Below are 23,402 nucleotides of genomic sequence, written 5' to 3'. Positions count from 1 at the left end.
TTCATATTTAACACTGTACTGAATACTGAGGGGCTCAAAATTCCCAGCTTGCAAAGTGCTTTTTGCTAACAAGCCAGGACAGGCCACGTGTCACACTTGACAACAAGTGAGAGAACGTGACAACATTAAAGGCTGAAATTAACTCCAGCTTTTCTCAAAATTTCTTTTAAAGCCCCTTGAAAGTTTTGACTGATTTGATTGCAATTGTTTTACATTTTAATCGTAAATTTTACTTGAAGCAAGAAGAATAACAAAAGATAGCATCTGAAAAATTCTCAATTGAAATGTTTGACATGCTTTATTTTACCTTTCATCTATCTATTGTGAGAAGTTGAAAAACACTGCTGCAAATCTGATGTATTTGATATAAAATGTGCACTCAAGCACCATAATGCTTTTTTTGCTTGCAGTATTTACCGTTTTATAGAGGAGAGTCTGGTGGCTTTGTTTTACACAAGGGGTGGGAGATGGCCGGACAGTAAAAAAAATTGAAGAGCATTGCCTCAAGGGAATGGGTAACAGCAACTATTGGAAAATAGCAACAGCAACTCCTAGTGGTAAATAAAAGTAGCTGCAAAGTGATAAGAGCACTGATCCCTAGTGGTGTAGATGTAAGTATATGCAACTACAGAAGGAAGTAAGCAGAGACCTCGTACTGTTCAGTGCAGTGCTTAATTTGAGCTAGCGGTTTCCGGTGCTTGGCACCAGCACTTAATGGTCAACACCAGCGCATGTGACAGTCTGCCACAAGATGGCAATGTCTGTCTACTTTAGAGATGACCAAACCAAGAGGTAGATATTCTTTAAATATACATTAAAATGACTGTTACTTGCCACCAAAGCCATTCTTATAGCTTTGGAGGCCTGAAATAGCCTGGATTGTCACATTTTTAGGGGTGTGATAGTTAGAAGTTGTTTTGGTAATATTATTGGCAGTGTGGCAGGAGCAATGTGTCATGCAAGCTGCAGTGGCCTCCTTAAGAGTGCCCCAGCACTTCTTTTTTTGTGCAAATTAAGCACTGAGTCAGTGCGAGTAATAGCTGATAGAATTTTGGAGGGGGCCCTAGTAATGACTGTGCACACTTTCTAGTTATGGTTCCCTTATGCAGAACAGTCCTGGTAACTCACACATTTGAATCCTGCATGCACTCACCTGCTTTCTGTTTTCTAGCCTGAGGGTAGCTGCCTTGGCCCAAAGCTGCAATTCAATACCAAAAACAAATAATAATATTATCACTGATTGTATATTATGTATTGATTTATTAGCAAAGTGCAAAATAACTCTAAGGATGAGACTCTATCTCGAAGACCTGAGCCCAGGGCTGCAGGGTGAAGGTAAGAAAGCTAACTGACCTGCTCCGTAGTTTGGTTGAGGTCTCCCATAACCTGCTGGAAGAAAGAAGAGAGATTGGTTGAACAGGTTGAGAAAGTTCAGGAGGACCCAGAGATAGTCAGAATGTGGGATTGGACAGCTGAGGGATTGAGGTACAGTGAAGGGAAGGAGGCTGTTGAAGTTTACCCATCTGAGAAAAGATTAAAACCAAGGCAGCGGTGGGCAAGATTGGCATGCAGAGCAGAAAAAAGATTTCTAAACTATCTCTACATTTATCATGGAGTGTTTTGTGGGTGTGATATTTTGACTTCCTAGGTATAAGAGACAATGATAAGGGGAGGTATAAAAGGGGTAGGCTGAGGGTGGACATTTCATTCAGCAGATTGACAAGAAAACAGTAATTTCGCTACATTAGGGAATGGAAACTGTTGTCCTCTTCCACCAGCAATGCATTTTCCTTAGAGTCCCATTAATAAGCACCATCATCACCCTCAGCATCCCACTCAACAAGCCCCTTAATGTAAAGAAACCCTGTTATACTAGGGATGAGATATACATGCATAGATATGCCATCCGCCAGGATACCAGCACCATTATATACTAGTCCTTAATGTAAACAGCACCAGATATACCTGCAAGGATATACCAGCCACCTCACATGCCAGGACCATGATATACCAACTCCCTGATATACCACCACCTATAGTCTGTCTCCTGATACAACAGACCCAAGCACACCAGCACTGATATACCTTCCTTTGTATGTCAGTCCCATTATACACCAGACCCATGGCATACCAGCACTGATATACCAGTTCCTTTATGGCAGTCCGCTGATACACCTGACCCATGACACACCAGCACTGATATACCACCCTTTGGTATGTCAGTCCCCTGATACACCAGATCTATGGAGCACCAGGCACTGATATACCAGGTCCTTCTATGTCATACCCTGATACACCAGACCTTTGACACACAGGCACGGATATACCAGACACATGACACACCAGCACTGATATACTAGGTCCTTCTATGTCAGACCACTGATACACCTGACCCATGGCATACAAACACTGATATACCAGACCCATGAAACACCAGCACTGATACACATGACCCATAGCATACTAGCACTGATATACCAGGTCCTTTGTGTCAGTCCACTGATACACCAGACCTATTAAACACAAAGCACAGATATACCAGACCCATGGCACACCAGCACTGATATACCAGGTCCTTCTATGTCAGTCAACTAATACACCTTACCCATGGCATACACACACTGATATACCAGGTCCTTTATGTCATTCCACTGATACACCAGACCTATGACACACAAGCACTGATATACCAGACCCAAGACAGACCAGCACTGATATACCACTCTTTGGTATGTCAGTCCCCTGATATACCAGACCTATGACACGCCAGCACTGATATACCAGGTCCTTCCATGTCAGTCCACTGATACACCTGACCCATGGCATACAAACACTGATGTAAAAGACCCATGAAACACCAGCACTGATAAACCACCCTTTGGTATGTGAGTCCCCTGATACACCAGACCTATGACACACAAGCGCTGATATACCAGACCCATGACACACCAGTACTGATATACCAGGTCCTTCTATGTCAGTCCACTGATACACCTGACCCATGGCATACCAACACTGATACACCTGACCCATGGCTTACCAGCACTGATACACCTGCCCATGGCATATAAACACTGATATTCCAGGTCCTGTATGTCAGTCCACTGATACACCCGACCCATGGCATACCAGCACTGACACACCAGGCCCTTTATGTCAGTCCACTGATACACCTGACCCCTGGCATACCAGCACTGATACAACAGGCCCTTTATGTCAGTCAATTGATACACCAGACCTATGACACACAAGCACTGATATACCAGACCCATGACACACCAGCACTGATATACCAGGCCCTTCTATGTCAGTCCACTGATACACCTGGCCCGTGGCATACAAACACTGATATACCAGACCCATGACACACCAGCACTGATATACCACCCTTTGGTATGTGAGTCCCCTGATATGCCAGACGCATCGCATACCAGCCCTGATATACCAGGTCCTTGATTTACATACCGCCTAATATAACAACCCCCCAATATACCACCGCCTGATACACCAGGCGCATAATACGCCAGCCGAGCCTGTTAAAACACCAGTTCCTCACAACGGCCGTCTTTTAGAGTGGCCTGAGACCCAACACAGTGCAGTGCCTGGGGGCTCACCCTCCTCACCTGGTTTGTTCGGCTTTCCCCCGCGTCCATAAAGGTTCTGTGCACCTGCAGCAGGGAGGGAAAGAGAGAGAGTGGTCACTGGCCATCAGCCCCCTCTTCAACTCATAGTACCCAGTATCCAATCTAGTAGAATTAGAAGAAACACACACTTGCCAACAATTGAAAAAAGATTCCCGGGACACTTTGCAGCACCGGGTGCTGCAGATAGAAAGTTCTTGTTTGCGTACCTGTGTGTAATAAAGAGGAACAGTTTCTGGAACAATATTATCCGGGACAGTCTCCAGCTTGCCGGGTCTGCCCCTGCAAAAACGGGACAGTGGCAACTATGGAAACACAATCCCAGCTTTTCATCTTTCAGCGACTGCACCCAGATTATTGCAGTAGGAATTCAGTTTCTTGCATTTTGAGTCTCTCAGAGCATGCACCGAAGTACTTTTTAGGGATGGTGGTGGCGTTTTAGAAGGGAGGGGCAGAAGGCCAATTCTGATTCTTCTTCTTCTTCTTCTTCTGTGGCCAACACTCAAAGTCCGTCCCAGGAGGGACAGATGTTAGAGTCTGGTCCAGAGCCCACTTCAGTGGTGGATTTGGAACTAGAAGGAGAATTGCAAAATGTGTTCATAGAGCCTCATATGAGGATAACGAGTGGATCTGACTATATCTAGGAATATATTTTGGGAGGGGGTGGAATTTTGTGTCAGCATGACAATTGCCTGCTTTCCTCAGGATATCTGATGATGCCTCCGTCCATCCCCTCGTAAAAGCAGGATATACCTATATAGTGCAAACCTAGCAAGGAAGCAACAGAGGCCTACACATTATGTGCAATCTACAAGATTGTATACATCAAGTGGAGATTACACAAATGCATTTTTACACACATTACATGTCACATTTTTTTTTCTAGGCATCAGGAAATTAAGTGATTTGTCCAGAATAGCTTGCTGTTTTTTTAAGCAGTGAGTCAGGGATTCAAACCTCAAACTCCAATGACGGCAACACTACCCGCTAGCCAATCCTCTCTTGTTACACCAAACAGTGACTTCCCTTGTGTCACGTGGGGGGAACATCCTTTACAACAGAACTTTTACAACGCGGTACCTTTACCACGCAGGTTTTACAACGAAAGTCGTAACAACGACTTGCGCTGGAGGGTGCTGTATGATAGGGAATAGTTTAATTTACTATCCAAAACCTTCCCTACTATCCACGGGGACTGGAGTTGGAATAGTAAATTAAACTATTCCACTATCCAGCGCCCCCCAACGCAAGTCGTTGTAACAACTTGCGTTATAAAACCTGAGTGGTAACGGTACGCGCGGTAATACCACGCGTTGTACCGTCATACATCTGTCACGTGGTGAGTCCAGCCATGGTCCGCTCAAGGACAGACACACACGCGGTTCCTGTCCTTCTTCTCCCAAGAGTCTGCTAAGAGCCCTTTCTTAGGAAAGGTAGAGTGTGCCACACAGTTCTTATACTCCAAGAGGCTTCAGAATCAGTCACAAGAGAAAAAGAAATCCATTGTTGCAATCACTCTCTCTAGTTTGCAAGGAGACTCCCTATTTTGGGCCTAAAGCATGATTTCAAACGTTTTCATTGCCACTCACCCAACTAAAAGCCCAGATTGCAAAGGAAGTTAAAGAGAGGGGGTGTGATCACAGCCCTTTACACCTAAACTCCCATTTTTTATATTTGGGAGGATTGATGGCATGGGCTGGACCTGGGGTTCACTGTAGGAAGGATACACGTCAGATTATGCGGCATCTCCTGTTCGAGGGTTTATACTCGGAGTCCATTCCAGGAGGCCAAGGAAACCGTTCTTCTGCACCGTCATGCCTCAGTACCTGAACCCATTCCATCTGGATTAAAAATCCAGGTCCTGAACGTCTCCATTTCTCAGTTCATTCCAGAGTGCAAAAAATGTCAAAGAAAGACTATATGAGGCTGATGGACATAACAAAGCTCTATGTCCTGCACCGAAGACAAAGACATGAAAGATGGACCTTTCATTGTTTTTTTGGATAGAAGCCTTAGAGATTTTCTAGAGGGCAGTGTACTCCTCCCTGCCCCTTTATAGACGTAACCCCCTCTGTCTACTACATGACTCGAGGTCAAAAGGACAAACCTCTTCAAATCTTGAACTTTGTTTTTTTTTTTTTTACTTTTTTCATGGTGCAAATGTTTTTTGTTTCTGTTCAAGCAAACCTGAACTACAATTCCCAGAATGCACTAATGTGGCAAGCAAAAGAGTAGTTTGGAAATAAGGTGTCTTTATGACACAGATCTATATGATAACCCCAACAGAGTCACTGATGAAAGAGAAGGGAGTTGTGGGTGATTTGAAGATGCATCCATGTAAAATAAAATTAGGGTAGTCTTCTTAAACTTGGGGATTGGGGTGAAATATCCATATCAGTCACCTGTCAATGAAGGACTGTGTTGTTCTGAAGTGTGGAACGTCGTTGTTCGCACCACAGAGGGCATAGTACCTTTTGGGGTCTATAGTGTGTTTGAGAGGGAAGCTTATCAAGGCATCACTTGGGTACCAATTTTAGGCCCAGATCATCCTCTCCAGCTTACTGACTCACCTTGTCCGAGCTGCCGTCCTTGACCTGCTCCGCTGTCAGGATACTTCCCTGAAAAAATAGAAAAATTAGTGTCATACTGGTCTGCCCTGTATTCTTCCCCTCCTTGCAAGTCAAGAACACAGAGACCGCCCGATAGGGGAGGAGTAGGGGGGTGGGGAGCGCATTTGATCACTCTTTCTCTTCCTTCGCTCTTTTTCTACAAAAAAAAATCTGTGAACCAGAAAACTGATGTAAGCATCTTGATGAGTTAGAAAGATTGCATTGTGGGTAATCCAATGCAGCTCTATGGCAGGGCTTCCCTTGCAATTCAGGCTGTCTTGCAAGGAGGCAGCCATTTGCTTCCTGGTCAGACTGCCAGCCCCAAAGACTTTTCATCTCAAAATCTTCCAGTCTCTCAGGATGCAAGGCTGATAGGAAAACCTCCACGATAGGCCAGTGAGGCTCTAGGGGAAAGCGACATAAATTCAAAATGGTGCCTAAGACATGACTCAGGGTAAAAGCTGTCCTTTCCTAAGCAAAGTCACCCATCTAGTGTTCAGTGTCTTCTAGTGTTCCTATCAAGGCCGGACTAGCCTTAGCGGGCACCTGGCATGTCCAGGGTTGGCTGACAGGGTTCTGGCCGGTTTTGGGCCCCTGGGGGCCGTTTTTGTTACTGGGGGCCACAATATCAGCCCTGTGTAACAAAATTGACCGAAACCGGCCCTAGTAAACAGCTCGGCCGCACTCCCCCTCTCCCACGAGGGGGGGGGGGGGCAGCCAAGCAGTTTGCCAGGTCCGGTTTCCCTTCCCAGTACGGCCCTGGTTCCTAGTGAGTATTCAGGCGCACCTTGGAAGTTTCCTGTTTTCCCACTGGTGGACGCCCTTGTATGTATCCATCCTATCCTTGGTGACTTCCTGATTTTCCTTCATATGTACCTTCCCCTACTCCCAGCGACTTCCTTCTTTCCACATCAAACCTGGGGGCCTATCTGCTTTCTCATTGGCTACACCTCACCTTAACCCTAGCAGCTTTACTACTTTCCAATTGGATGGCATCTTCTTGGTCCCTGTGAGCTCCATTACCTGGCTTAGATCCACCTCCATATCCACCTTGGGCACCCAGTGGTAGGCTGGCTCCTAGGAGAAGGGAGAAAGAGTATGAGACACTGTAGTAATGGGTACCAATTCATTCCTTAATAATATAGCTTTATGCATTGTATTCATTATTCAGGGTATACATGTGTTTGGAGGGTCCTTACTCCAACGCTAAAGAAAGAGACCTGCCAGTCATGTTACCACCATTCTACTGAGTCAACGCTTGTCAGCCCCTATGCTTTTAACCATTAGATCTACGCAGACAAAGACGGTCTGGTACCAGCTCTCTCTTCTAAAGAAAGTCGAACTGTTTCTGCCAGAAAAAGACTTTTGAAGTGCTGTTCAAGCCCTTGTACTCACACATCCAGGTGGTGGTAATGCACTGCTTCATGGTCTCCCTGACTCCATATTCATATCTCTTACAGGATACCTACGCGCTGCAGCACAAGTCATCCTGGGTCTGAATAAATAAGATCTCATCACCCTCATCCTGATAGGGCCTCATTGGCTCCTCTTACCAGCCCTAACCATTATCAAAACCAGCTGCATCATTGACAAACCATCACGACCAGCACCATCGCTTATCTTGCAGACAAGCTCACCACCTCGGAAGTGTAAAAAGGAAAAAACAAGACGGCGGGCCTTTTCTATCTAAGCATCCAGGATCTGGCACACATTTTTCATATGCATCAGGATTGCCCAACGCTGCTCCAATTTAGGAAAGCGTTAAAGATGCACCTATTTAAAGATCACTACATCACAATGCATTAACCATCCACAATTCAGCTTCCTCACCACTTATTGGCGGACTATATGCTTGTCTTTGACCATGCTGCCTTTTGTCTCTTTTTATTTTATTGTACGGAGTTTACTATAGCGTGAACTTGACCCGAAGGTATCGGGTATCAGAACGCTTTACATAGCACCAGTTGCGTAACATGAGACACATTCATTTTTTGCTAGGCATGGGGAGATTAAGTGATTTGACCAGAATCACAGGACGTTCAGCATCGTTGCCGAGACTCGAACCCAATTCCCCAGATTCGAGGTCAACCGCCCTAGCCGTACAGGCCTCGTAGAGCAGAGCTATCCTTCAACATACACAGATGTCACAAGACGAGCGGCGCTGCATCATACCTGCCAACTCTCACGGTGCCACTGTGTGACACATGATATCAGCTCCCATCATACGGAGGATTGACAATATCACAAGGTGGAAGGGAAAACAAGCTGAAAACCACTGTAATAAGTGGTTTTCTAGCTCATTTTCCGAGGCTTTGAACTCCTCCATCAAGTTGTGTGAAAACATACCAGGACATTGGCAACGGCATCAGTCTCAGCAAGTTTTTTTTTGGGAGGGGGGCGGCTAGGGGGCGGCTAGGGGGCGGGTGAGGTTCAAAATTGCCTCTTCGGTAATTCTCATAAACTTATAACAAGTGTTCACATGGAACTAATTTTAAAAAAAAAGATTTCTCAATGACACAGGAATATCCTGTATCAATGTAATCAAAGAAAAACAAATAACAATAAAACATCTTATCTGTCACAAATAAATTGAAAAAGATATCTACAGCTCAATCTGTTGTCACAAAGCTCAGTTCAACTGGGCTGAGTTATTTATTCTGATTATAATAATACACATGTAAGAGCACTGCAAGGTGTGCAAGCTTCACACCTCAGAGCCACCTCTAGGGCTACAGAGTCCGTAGGCAGACTTACATTCAAGTTCCAAACATTTTAGACAGCGGAGATATCGCTACATGGCAGGAGGTTTGTGCCTAGTCATGGCCTGCTCGCTTACCTCCTGCTTTGGCCCCTGCTTGTCCCAGGCCTGCTCCAGGCTGTGGTCTCCCTGCACCTGCACCTAGGGGAAAAATAAAGACATAATTACACAGTGCCCCAGAGACAGAAGCGCCCCTAGAGCAGTGCTTAATTTAAGCTGGTGGTTTCTGGTACTCTGCACCAGCAGCTAATGGTCAACTCTGATGCTTGTGACAGGCTGCCACAAGGTGGCGCTGTCTGGCTAATTTAGAAATGACCACACCAACAGTTAATTATTAATTCATTATACACCAAAAATTACTATTACCTGCCACCGAAGCGATTTTTATAGCTTTGGAGGTACTTTTTTTTTTTTTTTTTTACAAATTAAGAACTGCTCCAGAGGCGCCAGTAAAGGGAGGTGGGCACACGGAAGGGTGGACTCGCCTCTCTGGACTCACCTCTCACATAGGATGGGCGGTACAGGTTGCCCAGTGCCCCGGTTGCCTGCGGTTTCAGGGCTGTACGGAAAGAAAAAGCAGGCAGTAAACCTCTGAGAAATGGGCACGCACACATTGTTATACAAATGAGAATCTCAAAATAAAGACGTTTTAATTTAGCGATAAGTGTTGTGCTGTTGTCATTATAAGACAAAAAGGAAGACAGGAAGCCACTAAAATAGTTCTCATAGCTCAGAATCAGAGTCGAGGTCACATAAACAGCTCTCTGCAGCAGGTTGGAGCAACTCAAATTAATTTTATCGGGTTTTGTGCGCCTGACCGTCAGGTGGCGCAGAAATACCCCACAGCATGCACATTATCCAACTGAACTATATCAAGGGTTGCTTCAGGTCCCCAAAGCAGTCGCTCCCGCCCACCCAGCGAGTTATTGTACTAGTTATTGAATAAAAAATTACGTCGACAATTAAAAAACGTTTGAATCTTAAAACACATAAAAATAGACCAAACCATTAAAAAAAAAGTAAAATGTGAATGAATCATAAAAACACCGCAGACGTAACACACGTGTGTGCTGAGCCCGGGGAGAGCTTATGGGGGGAAATATTACGCGTTTCTGTGAAGAAATATGCGTTTTAAACAAATATTTACGTAAAATCATAATGCATAGATGTTGAATTTGGCACCTGGGAGTGAAGGGTCTCACAAGGCCCTATTTCACGGCCTTTAAGGCGAGAGGTACTACAAGGGTAGATAGTTTACTGAGCTATGACTTGTTTAGTCTAGAAGTATTCTGCGCTTTTAAAAGAACACACCACAAACTGAAATGTGTCTTGGTGCTCGGATAGTCCGAGTAACCCAGAGTTTCTGGTGATATCATGAACCACAAGGCCAAATGTCGAGTTGTTTGTATATGTCACCAGAACTCCGAGATGGCAATATAGGACCATATTACACATGTTACCCATTAGATATTTCGTGTATTACATGTTTAGATTGTGGTACTTTGCTTGAAAAACTGTTTTCTTCAAAGTGCAGACAACAACCTGCATAGACTAGAAGGATATAGTTTAGGTCCACAATTATTCTCAAAGGACCTGTTTTCCCCAAAAACCTTCGCTTCAGGGGTTAGGTTTTGTTTGCCTTTCAGTAGTGAACTTGTTGATAAAAGAAAGACAGTGGTGAAATTAGTGGATTTATCTCTGCAATTCTTTGCGCAACATTTACCCCATAATTATAGATTTACAGCACTGTACCTATACTTTGCCACATATTTTGTAAATTTTACCATAAACATTGTTTCTAGGTCACAAGTATGAAAATAATATTGCAAGAGGAAGTGCTGCATAAGTCACGTTTTTTGCCACATAATTTAGACAACATTGCTGCATAAATTGGTCCTCCATGCCAAATAATCCTAATAGCCCTGACACTGTTAAAGCTCTGTAGAGTGTTTTGGGGACTTTCATTATGATGATGAAATATGAAATGCAATAAGCTGGTAGCTCTATAGGTTACAAGCAGAACTTGAAAACTACCCTTCCGAAGAAGGTCAGTCATGTGGCCTGCCGGCTACATAGGAATAGCTGCTGAGGGAGCAATCGAAAACATAACTTCACATAGTGCTTTATGCATTATCGGACACAATTTTGCATGCACCAACACCTTATAGTGTCTAGCAGGAAATGTTATTATCTGGAAGATATGTTCTCATCAGATGTATCTTCATATAATAAGGAATAATTCCACAGAGAGGAACACAGCAAGGCTCTGTATGAATATGTAAGTATACAAAAAGTGATGGATGAATGCTTGAATTAACCTCAGCCAGTAGTAATTAATTGGGCTGCATCCCAGTCAATCGATATTTTGTGCGCCATGCCACCTCCGTTCGGACCCATCTATATGCAAATCAGTATTGACCCTGCTTAAATAGGAACAGTCCAGCCCGAACTGTCTGGCCACGTCCTCCCTAAATGGGAACACAAGCAGCCCAAGACCGGTTTCACCTGGATTACAGCCCATTAGCCAGGTCTAACTTGTGTCAAGTGATACAGTGTGCATGAGACCCATGTCTGGGCATACTCCTCCCACATGGGTGGCACACTGAAGTACACAAAAAGTAATGGATGAAATGCTTGAATTAATCTCAGCCACTGGTAATTACTCAGGCCCCATACCAATCCATCGTTATTTTGCACACCCTGTCACCTCAGTCTGGACCCAGTCATAAGTAAATCAGTCTTTACTCTGCTCCAAAGGGTACAGTCCAACCCGAATTGCCAGGCCAGGTCCTCCCTCAACTGGAACACAAGTAACCCAGGGCCCGTTTCTCGCTGATTGGAGCTCATCAGTCAGGTATAGCTTGGTTCCAGTGATACCCGTCACACTTATGGAGACATACGGAAGTATACAAAAAGTAATGGGTGAAATGCTTGAATTAATCTCGGCCACTGGTGATTACTCGGGCCGCATCCCAGTCCATCAGTTTTTTGCACACCACGCCACCTCAGTTTGACATAAGTAAATCAATGTTATCCCTCCTCTAATGGAAACAGTCCAGTGCGATCTGCTATGCCGCCATATGGCTGGGTGCAAACTGAGGTGGCGTGGGTGCAAAATAGGAATGGATTGGGATGGGGCCCAAGTAATAACCAGTGGCTGAGAGGAATTCAAGCATTCCATACACCACTTTATTGTACGCTTTACTGTGAGAATATGTGCATACAGTAACTCCAGGATACTGGTTTATATAGACATCCAGTGAGAAACATTGTGACATCTCCCAAAAGATGAACACAATATCACAAAAGACAAACCACAGAAGGATGACATCACTGATGAGACCAAAGACGTATATAATACTGTAAAAAACAAGGCCTCGGGATGAGTTTGACATCCCAGAGGCTGAGCCAGGCCCATAGGTCATAGTGTGGCATCATAAAGGACGCTGCCATTGGCTGAGTGTCACTTCACACAGAGCAGAGGGAGGCACAAGATGTTTGTGACACCTCAGAAGATATGGCCACAGGCATCACAGAAGGGAGGCTGAATGTGACGTCATGAGGCCGAACAATGAAGTGACATCAAAAAATGCGCACTCACGGTTGAGTGAGTTCAGGAAGGATAAGAGGAGGTGTGACATCCCAAAAAATAAAGCCATAGTCTATATGAATGAAGGTAGAATGTATTTAATGGGGCCAACACCCTGACGTAGGTGTCCCAGTCCTCCAACTTCTGAGTGTGAAAACGAGGCTGCAGGCCACTAGTGACACCAGAAGGCACGGCATTCGATGGACAAGTCTGCAAGAGGGGTGTGAGATCACAGAGGACGAGGCTGAGTGTTACACCACGTGTGGAAAGGAAAGAAGAGTGTGAAGCCACAGGGGATGAGGCAACAGACAGACTCAAGCGTAATGTCACGCTTAAAAAGATGCGTAATGTCACGCTTAAAAAGATGCGTCATGTCACGCCTTTTGTTTCCAACGCTACAGAATGTCACCTAACACTTTGTGTACACAACCATGTCGCCCCTCAAGAGATGCGAGATTAAGGTTAAGGAAATAAGCGCAGCTTTATGACCTAGATATCCAATATATGAGCTATGTGACTCTGACGTCAGAATTGTATCGATATCAGTGTATTTATCAGCTGTGAAAGTATCCCCACAAATTCGGTTAGTTTACTTTCTAGTCCTGTCAGACGAGAGCTCTTATGCTATGAATCACTTGTGAAACCACGGTCTTTGAACTTGCAGCAGTCAAAAGCGTGTTTATTTTCTGTGTACTTCAAGGAGTGACTGTGCCCTGCTGAATTGGGAAGGTTTTTTATGTTCTGGCGGTCTCCCCGCGTCTGTTTGCGTTGGCTGCTGAGGAGACGGGGCATTCGTGTGAACCAATACTTAAAGTGCTGAGAAGGCTGTCTGCTGTGGAAGAGGAGATGAGAAAAGCGCTTGATGGGCCTCCAGGAGGCAAGCTGCAGCCCGCCGGGGTCTCCTAGAACTCCCGGGAGGCTCCTTGGGAGAGGGAAGTGAGGGCAGGCTGAGGGTGGAGTGACACTGGCGGGGTAAAGAACATCAGGTGCCAGGGCCACCAGATCCCTAACAAGGACTATCAAGTCGCCAGCCAGTGTTCCCACGTCACCAACCAGACTGCATCTCATTCCAAGACCATCACATCTCCAGCCAGGGCTATCACAACCCTAGCCATGACTACCACATCTCAGGCCAAGGCTCCCACATCACCAGCTAGAACTATTGCATCTTCTTCCAAGACCGTCGCATCTCCACCCATCACAAAGAAGGGCTAGAACAACAGATATGATCACCACATCTCCAGACAATACTACTACATTCCCAGATAGGCCTACTGGATCTCCTTCCAAGACCATCACATCGCCAGCCAAAACTATCACATCACTAGCCGTCCGCAGCCCGTGCAGGTAAGAGCATTGAGGCTGAATTTGGGGTGGGGGATTCAACGGATGACCACGAGGGAAAATTAAAGAAATAATTATTTTTCCTCCTTGTCGCCGGTCAACTTCCGCCCCCTCCTCGTCATCTATCGAAATCCCCTCCCATCCAGCCCCATTGCTCGTACCAGCACGGGGCCAAGCTGTCACTAACCACGACTATCACATCATAAACAAGGGTTAGCACATCAAATCGCCAGCCAGGAATATCACATCTCTAGGTAAGACTAACACATCACGAATCAGAAATATCAAATCCCAAGCAAGGGTTAGCACATCGATAACCATGACTGTAGCATCACCAGGTAGGACTACCACATCTTCAGAAGTCTGTCACGTCAGCAGCCAGAAATATTGCTTCTTCAGCCGAGATCTGTTTCACCACCAGCAAAGACTATCACATCAGCAGCCAGGTGTATCCCTCCCAAAATCAGGACTACTGCAAGTGTTATGGCACTGCCAGCCATTTCTATTGCACCTCCTGCCAGGATCATCTCCGCACTAGCCAGAGTCACTACACACCCACCCGGACTGCCATGCCACCTGCTAGGGTTATGTCATCACTAACCATGAATGTTATCAGCCAGCTATATCACATCACCAACCAGGGCAGTGGCATTGCCAGCCAGGACTATCTCACAAAGAGCAATGACTATCACATCCCCAGCCAAGCTCATGCAGAAGTCAGACACAAAATATGAGAAACCACCTTAGAAATTCACCCATCAACGTAAATGAAGGGCAGTCAGAGAATAACCCATATTTAGACTCCTCCAGAGCCCTGCACAGACACCACAGACGGCTTCCTACCTCAACACACTTTGGAAAGCAAAATACAAATAACCTGATACACATTAAAGAGCATGAACTGCAAACAGAAAAATGTTGACACAAACAAATTGATCCAGACAAGCCAGGCTCTGCAAGTGTGACAACAGACATTCGGCAATGCTACGCTCTGTAGCTTGCCTGACAGAGGTGACACCAAGAGATGTCAATATGGCAGAGGAGACAGACCCAGGGAAGCTAGGCCCTGAAACCAGTTTCAGAGGCAGGGGAGGAATTAAATCTCTGTATCCAGTGTTGCAGGAGAAGACCCAAGAGAGCCAGGTGTGCCAAGCTTTCCATTAAATGTGACAGGGAAGTGAATTAGCTATGCCAGGCTCTCCAGCCAGTGTAAAAAATTTGAAACCCAAAGCTGCCAGGTTTTGCAGCCAATCAAGACTGATTTGCATATGGCTGGGTCCAAATCATGGTGGCGTGGTGAGCAAAAAAATGATGGATTAAACACAGATCTATGACTGAAGGGGGAAATATTTGCATTGTTCAGCATTCCGTCCATCATCTGTTCTTTTTGCTTTTGTCACCCTTAGTGGGTAGGGTATGTATGCCCAAATGCGGGTCCCTTGCTTACTGTGCCACTGGATTCAAGCAAGCCTGGGTGATGAGGGGTGATACCCCGAAACAGGTCCCAGGATACTTGTTTCCAGTCCAGGGAGGATGGGGCCTGGCTGTTTGTGCTGGACTGTTCCCATGAAGAGCAGGGGCAAGACTGATCTGCATATAGCTAAGTCCAAACTGGGGTGTCGTGGTGAGTGCAAAAATGATGGCTGAAACCCAGATCGGTGACTGGGGTTGAATGTTTTCACTGTTCAGAAGTCAGTCCCTCCGGCGAGACGTCGCCGGAGGGACTCGGCAGCGGTTACTCACATCTAGGAGTTTCCACGACGGACTCGTGATCTTTGACACGCCGTCTTTTGATGCTCGACGGTACGACCACTACAATCGAGCATAAGGTCCTCATATGAAAAAATGGAGGATTGAGAATAGAGACCCAACTACTTGCCCTGACGAAGTTGCCAATGACAAGGCAATGAAACATGTCGGTCCAGTCACAAAAATTAATGGGATTAACTTAACCATTTTTTAATGGTGGAGTTTGGCAGCACCAGAATAAAATCGACTCAGCCAGCCAAACCTCACGTTTTATATTTGTTGGTTGTTGAGTGTAGGTACTTGTTATTCTTTTCCAAGCACTTTTTTCTGTCCTACCAGGCAGTGTATTTGTACACTCCTTGTCTGTCTCTTTCTCTATTCTCTCTTGTGCATATCTTTTCTGCACTTGTTTCATCCTCTTAGCAAGGAAAGTAACCGATGATGAGAAGTGGGTATAACGGTGATTAACAAACCGGGAACCCCCTCGGGTGTTACGTCCGTGAGGTACTTTCCTTGCCTTCTCACATATTTTCTCTATGTGGGTGAATCTGTGCACATCTATTTTCATATTTCAAGGCATGTCCGGACCTGTAACACAGCAGTGATTAAATTTTTCTTGGTGAGCCAATATGAGGTGTGGCCCCAGAAGTTACAGAGTTTGAGAATTAAACCATGCAGGCTGAATAGGGCTTTATAAGACAGACACTTCAACCAGTGTGATAGGACAGTGACACAGATATACCAGACTCAGCAGCATGTGCTAAAGAGGAGAAACCTGGAGATGTAACGTTCTGCAGCCACCATGATAGGACAGCCAGTGCTGCCAGAGTCTTAGCAATGCCAGGCTGTGCAGGCAGTGTGGCAAAGAGGTGACCCAGAAAGAGCAAAATAGAGATGGGAGAGAGAAACAGAGAGGCAGAGCAGAGAGAAAAGAGGTGAACGAGCATGATGAATAAGGGGCAGAGCGAGTGGACAAAGGATAGAAGGACCAAGTGGGGCAGGGAAAGGGATAATATTGCAATTCCAGTGAATCTGCAAAGGCGCGCTGGTAAACCCATGCCATGTCGGCCTGTCAATGAAGTGTTACAAACCCATGCCATGTCGGCCTGTCAATGAAGTGTTACAGAACTTATCAATTACAGTTTTAGAAGAAGAAACATGTTCGGAGTGGGACTATCTGTGTAAATGAGTTTGAAAGATCGTTTAACAAATATCAGGTCTTAGGTTTAATAATGCCTCATTTGAAATGGTGGCACTAACTCTATGAGGGAGTGATGTAAGACGCTCAAATACCAGTGGGTGGTATTTAAATGAGGCTTAGAACCCCAATGAATGTTTTTGTCCTATTGGTATGAGGGGTTGGATGGAAGAGTGACCGATAAGCATTTCTGTAGATATTGTAATGAACTAGGACCGTGACTCCTCTAGTTAGAGTTTTTCTTGTGTATAACAAAAGTACACATGGGATTTATTGGGGAAGTAACAGAATTGGTGATATAGTGTCCGATTATATATTAGGTGGGGGTTTAAGATCTATAAGAAGAGAAGTCGTGGATAGCTGCAATGAGGGCTTTAGATGTTATATGATAATCATTTCAAAAGGTGAAATTTGATATTGAGCTACAATTTCTGATGTAGGATTGAGCCCGATTATATTCTTATGATATTTAAGAGCTTTAGGAAATGGGAAGCTTTATGACAATTTCCATAAAAATGTTAAATGGGATCTTTACAGGGATAAGAAGATGTGTTTATTAAGTCGGGTCAAAGTCAGAATTCGAAGTAGATGGATGTTTGATAGTCTGCACTACTTTGTTCTTTAGATATTGTAGCTTTTTAATAGCTTTGTGAAAGGACAGGATATGAGGAAAAGCTGTAGAATACAGAACCTTTTTTTGAAATTTGGGTTAGATGTATATGTGGTCCTAAATAGCAGTACAAGCCCTGATAGGGATGAGGTAAGATGTAGTTAAGTCTACCTCCAGCTCATTTAGCACTCACTTCAGATGATGATTATTTCATGTATTAATTAGGATAGAATTATATAATATGAAAGGTAACATTTAGTTGTTTTCTGGAGAACAATATCAGCTCATATGTGTAAGGTAAGGAACCTAAGTAAATATGATTGTGTAGATTTGTACAGAAAAATAAAATTTAGATGAAAATTATGAGAGGTGATATATCAAGCATGTAATGTGGGAAACAACAATTACAACGCAGTCATTACATAGCACTACCTTTACATAGCATCATTACAACACAACATCCTTTACATAGCATGTCAATCATTACAACGCAGCCATTACATTGCATGTCACTACAACGAGTGTCATTACAACGCATAGCACTGCAACGCAGGCATTACATCACAAGTTATTACAATGCATACTATTACAACGCACAGTACCCTTACACTATCCAACACTTACCCTACTGTTGCACTCACTGGAGTTAGAATAGTAATTATTACCCCTATAATATCCAGCACTTACCTAAAATGTGATGTAATGGAATGCATTGTAATGATATGCATTGTAAAGGTATAATGCGATGTAATGGAATGCGTTGTAAAGGTAGTTTCTGAAAATGCGATGTGATGGCATGCAATGTAAAAGAATGCATCGTAAAGGATGTTGCGATGTAAAAACTGCGTTGTAAAGGCATGCATTGTAAATGTATGCGTTATAACGTCATACATTCATGTAATGTAGCTTAACATCAGATGAATATATATTATAAGTGAAGAGTCATGTGAAATCATACAAATATTGTCAATAACTCCCCGGTGTGTTAAGATTTGCTTGCTTGTTACATTGTTCATCGAATGAATCTTACAAAAAGAAACAGAGTTTACATTGCATTTAGGTATAAAAAATGATTGTTTAATCTACGATTGAGGTGAAGATTAACAGTTGAGAGGATACTATGTTGTTTGAAGATATGTAGTTATAGATTTTGCAATTAAATCAATTGTTAATATATGGGTTATAGTGTTCTTGTTACGTCCCTGAAAAAGCGGCTTACAACCATGAAGCACCTGTTGGCTGCACTGGATTGTAACAATATGTAAACACTGATCGTTATGTTCAGAAGATTAATATCAGGGAGTTAATGCCCATATGACCAGTGTTTATGGAATGGATTATATATGTGCTCAATGCTGAATTTTACTATAAATTTGGAACGTTTCTGATATAAATCAGAGGAACGATGATTCACATATATATATAAATATCTCTCTTTATATATAGATACATAGAGAGATATGTATATATATATATATATATATATATATATATATATATGTGTGTGTGTGTGTATACACATTTATATATACATACACTATGAGTACATATTCTAATAATATGAAATATAAAATGATGATTGCCAGTGGTATATCTACTTGAAAAATGACATTGACTGAAGTTACTACTCTCAGGTTTATGTTTTTTGAGAGGAGGTACAAAGGTTATGTGCCCACTCTGTGAAGAGAATCTGGTGCTCTGGTCCATAAGTGAACAAGGCCTACCACAACGCCTAAACATACTGGAAGCCCACTGCAACTTCTGGTACCTGAAAAAAGAATTTTGGTTTTCCAGAGAAAAGGGCCAGCCCAAGACGTGGTAAACACCAGCCTAACATGAATGTGGAGTTACGCCTTAAACCAAGCACAGCTGGTCCTGCACCCTACCAAACATCATTCGACCTTACAATGTCCTCTACACAGGCTATGTGAACTTCCTTTGCTACAACGACTGGGTGTGAGGCAAGGGAAGAGCTGCAAAGGACTGTGCTGCACTTAGGTTCGGACTGTGTGACCCAGAGGAAGTGGTGATAATTAAAGAATCTGATCAAATCTGGAACATCGGGGGTCAGTAAGAGAAGTCACCCTACTTAAAAGTGGGCCGGATAATACCAACACCTCTGCAAATCTCTGTAAGTGCAAGGGTTGGAGTTATGAATTAGGAGAATTTGCAGCACCTGGTAATTACTAGTCTGCACCCCCTCAATTGACCCCGGATACACATTAACAGAACAATCTTGCCAATATATGCCGGGGGTGTATGCCCAGTATATGTTGAGACATGTGGGTTTTGGTGCAGAAAGCATTTTATGCCTCATTCAGAAGGATTAAATCTGCAATAGGCAATAACTATGGCACACAAGAAATTCTGGTCATGGGCGTATCCGATTTTATTGGGGGCGATGATTATCGCCATGGGCTCTGGGGCACTTGTAGTCAGGGCCTTACAACGTTACCCCTTCAAACTGGAACATACCATGCAAAATCCACATGTCCTGGTATTACCGGGCATCTTCCCTCAGCAGGTTAGACTGACCGGTGTGGACCCGTAGACATTTGAGGTAAAACCCGCCCAATCTATCATTTCAACTCCCGGATATAAAGTGGTTTGAGCGAGGCTCAGAATTGTCAGCTCTCTTTCTACCCAGGATCTTGGCCCTTTCGGCTCAAAGAAATACAAGCAAAGCAAGATGGCAAATCCCCTGCCCACAGGAGATGATCCCGCGTGTCCTACCTCAACTACCCCACAGAGACATCAATAAAGGAGAAAGAGAGGGGGGAGAAAAAAAGAAAGAAACAAACAAATAAACAAACAAAAAAAGAAAACACAGAAAAAAAGAAACAAAGAAAGATAGAAAAAAAAGAAAGAACGAAGGTGCCAGGCCCAGGCATAAACAATCGAGCGGTGTGGGCGGTATTTGACCATTCTCTACTAGACCTGGAACTGGGCTTCAGAAAAAGCTCTAGTTCGGGGATTAAAACAGACCTATGGGTCCCTTTAATTGAAAGTTACCTCACCTTCTGTCACCTGCTTACACAGGCCCAAGGCCACTAGAATCATGCGATTTTACGGCTGCTGCATTTTCTGCATAAATATGGATTTATCGCATGTGACACATAATCCGCCTTCTGCTGCATGCATTGCAGACGTCAAACAAAAATAAATATTTTTCTAGCTCAAAGGCCTTAAAACTCACAACACAGTGCACCATGTGGTACCGCACAGTGCCAGGCTCATTGCAGAGGAGAACTGGTCACCTTTGGGATAATGGTCATTGTATTACTGTGTTAAACTGGTGTGAAGGATGTGAAACTTTTACCCAGACATTATTAATAAAACAAGGGAGTGATAAGTTTAAGGTTCATCTGAAAAGCTCATAAACTTTTCGTAGTTTGTATTCCACAAAACTCATTTTTTCCCGCGCTTTTCTCACCGTGAAGCAAACATTCACTTCGTACAAAGTTTCTTGTGTCTTTTAAACCTCTCTAAATGTCTCTTTGTCACCATTATGAGAAAAAACTGTGCAATTTGGTACACTCGAAAAACCTTTTCTGGTGGCCTATTGACAGCAGCATACATACTCTTACGGTTATTCCATCACCCCCTCCGCCCCCTTACCCGGCTCTGCCTTTCAGATGTACCGGTCTGACTTGTGACAGACTATTCTTACTCCCCAAGCCTTTCCGAAAAAGATACCTGTAAAGATAGAGACCCTGCAACAGTACCACTAATGCATCAGATGAACAGCTTGACTGAATCTGCCCACCCCTGCAGATCTGCCACGTGCACCGGCCCGAAAAAAGACAGACCCTGTCCCAGTACCACCAAACTTTCAGATGTACCGGCCTGACGCGACAGGCTCCCCCAAGACCTCCAAACCTTTCAGGTACAAGTGCCTGACAAGAGATCCACGCTGCACTAGTGACACCAGCCTTGCGTGGCCCGACGGACGCTGCCACCCCCTCCCCCCAAGCCTGTCATATGCACCGGTCCGCCATGTGACATGCTCTTTCCAAGCCTTTCAGGTACAGGTGCACGACAAGAGACACACCCAGCACTGGTGACGCTGGACACACGTGCATGACCCGACTGACTGCCGCGCCCTTCAGGTGCACCGGCCCGACATACGACAGGCTCTTCCCAAGTCCTCCAAGCCTTTCTGGCACAGATGTCTCACGAGTGACACATTCTGCTCTAGTGACACCAGCCTTAAAGACACACGTGTGTGACCTGACTGACTTCGTCCCATTCCCCCAGACCTGTCAGGTGGGAAACAACCTTTACAATGCAACTTTTACATCGCACTACCAGTACAACGCAGTCATTACAACGCATACCATTACAACGCAGTCATTACATTGCAACATCCCTTACATCGCATGCCATTACAACGCATACCATTACAATGCATGTCATTACAACGCAGTCATTACAACGCATACCATTACAACGCATATCATTACAACGCATAGTACCCTTACACTATCCAACACTTACGCTACTGTTGCACCCCCTGGAGTTAGAATAGTAATTTTTACCCCTACACTATCCAATACTTACCATAAATGCAAGCGTTGTAATGGTAGTATGCGATGTAATGGAATGCGTTGCAAAGGTAGTTTCTTAACATGCGGTGTGGTGTCATGTGATGTAGTGGAATACGTTGTAAAGGATGTTGCGATGTGAAAAATGCGTTGTAAAGGCATGCATTGTAAAAGTATGCGTTGTAACGTCCTACAACCCTGTCAGATGTACCTGCCACACATTTGATAGACTTTTCCCAAACTCTTTAAGGTTTCTAGATACAGAGGCCTGACAAGAGACGCACTCTACCACCCCACCACAAACCGTGCAAATACTGCAGTCTGAACTGACTGATTGCCCCACCCCCCTCCAGGCCTGTCAGATACACTTGCCCGACAACAGTCAGACTCTCCCGCCTAAAATCCTTGGGGGACCTGCTTTCATAACTATTGTTTCACTCTTTTCTTGATTGAGATTTAGCATTTTTTTCTTCTGAAAACGTATTCTACAACAAAAAAGAAACAAGGCTGAATTCGACAGCAATTGACCCTATATTACCATAGGACAGGCCTTGAAGTTAACCACTCTGATAACTGCGTCATTCGACTAGAGTGACTAGGAACAGGCTGGATACTGTAAATTTGGCCTGCAAACGAGAAAGCTACATAGTAGTGATCCTATTTAACAGGCCATATACAACGCCTAACACATCAGGTTCAACAAGGGCAGGGAGGAGCCCTGGGGCAGAGAAATCTGTCCACAAGGAAGTGTCCCACAGACTGTGAGGCCCACTGGGGATGAGAGGTGCGGGTTCCACTCCCCACCAACCCTGACTGGACACACGAGCCGGCAAACCCCACGGTTCGACGCCCCTAGGGTAATATATCGGCACCCTTACCTCCTTGCAGGCTGCACCGCGCCAGCCACAGAAGAACAGAGACTCGCAGCAACGTGCTCCCCATCATGGTGACAGGATCCTCAAGGCGCTATGTGGACTGTGGAACTTGGAGCAAGCAGGGGAGCAGAGGTCAGAGCAGGACTCAACCACCCTAAGCGCAGGCCAGACAGGGGCCTGCCGACCGCCTTATATCAAGGGACGTGCCAGGGCGGGAACAGAGCAGACCACACCCAGTGCCCCCCTCCCACCCCCAATCCTCTGCCTCTTCCTCCAGTTACAGAAGTCAGATGGGCACTGAGGTGGGGGTGGTAAAATGACCCTTTGCAAAGTGTAAGAAAAAAACGGACAGCAAGAGGCTGCGAAAAGGAACGGAATGCCAGATGCTCGCCCGAAAGAGTCTGCACCGAGCAAACATCAGGAGAAGCAATGTCTGAGCCTCTTAATATTCAGTCTTTTTTATTTTTTCGAAACGGGGGAGACAC

General features: G+C 44.6%; 1 protein-coding gene across 1 annotated transcript; it reads right to left on the bottom strand.

Moving 5' to 3' along the window:
- Positions 1–1,124: 1,124 nt before the first annotated feature.
- On the bottom strand, positions 1,125–23,069 carry LOC147703180 (uncharacterized). Its single transcript, XM_086929477.1, has 8 exons — positions 22,921–23,069; positions 9,508–9,567; positions 9,087–9,149; positions 7,274–7,327; positions 6,212–6,259; positions 3,624–3,668; positions 1,354–1,386; positions 1,125–1,198 (listed from the first exon to the last, which is right to left on the bottom strand). Exons 1-8 carry the CDS (start codon positions 22,985–22,987, stop codon positions 1,125–1,127), a joined length of 444 nt encoding a protein of 147 aa, XP_086785603.1. The 5' UTR covers positions 22,988–23,069.
- Positions 23,070–23,402: the final 333 nt, after the last annotated feature.

The sequence above is a fragment of the Lissotriton vulgaris genome, chromosome 7 (genome assembly GCF_964263255.1).
Source record: "Lissotriton vulgaris chromosome 7, aLisVul1.2, whole genome shotgun sequence".
Classification (NCBI taxonomy): Eukaryota; Metazoa; Chordata; class Amphibia; order Caudata; family Salamandridae; genus Lissotriton; species Lissotriton vulgaris.
Note: the sequence above shows the minus strand (reverse complement) of the source record. Positions and strands in the feature narration are given on the sequence as shown.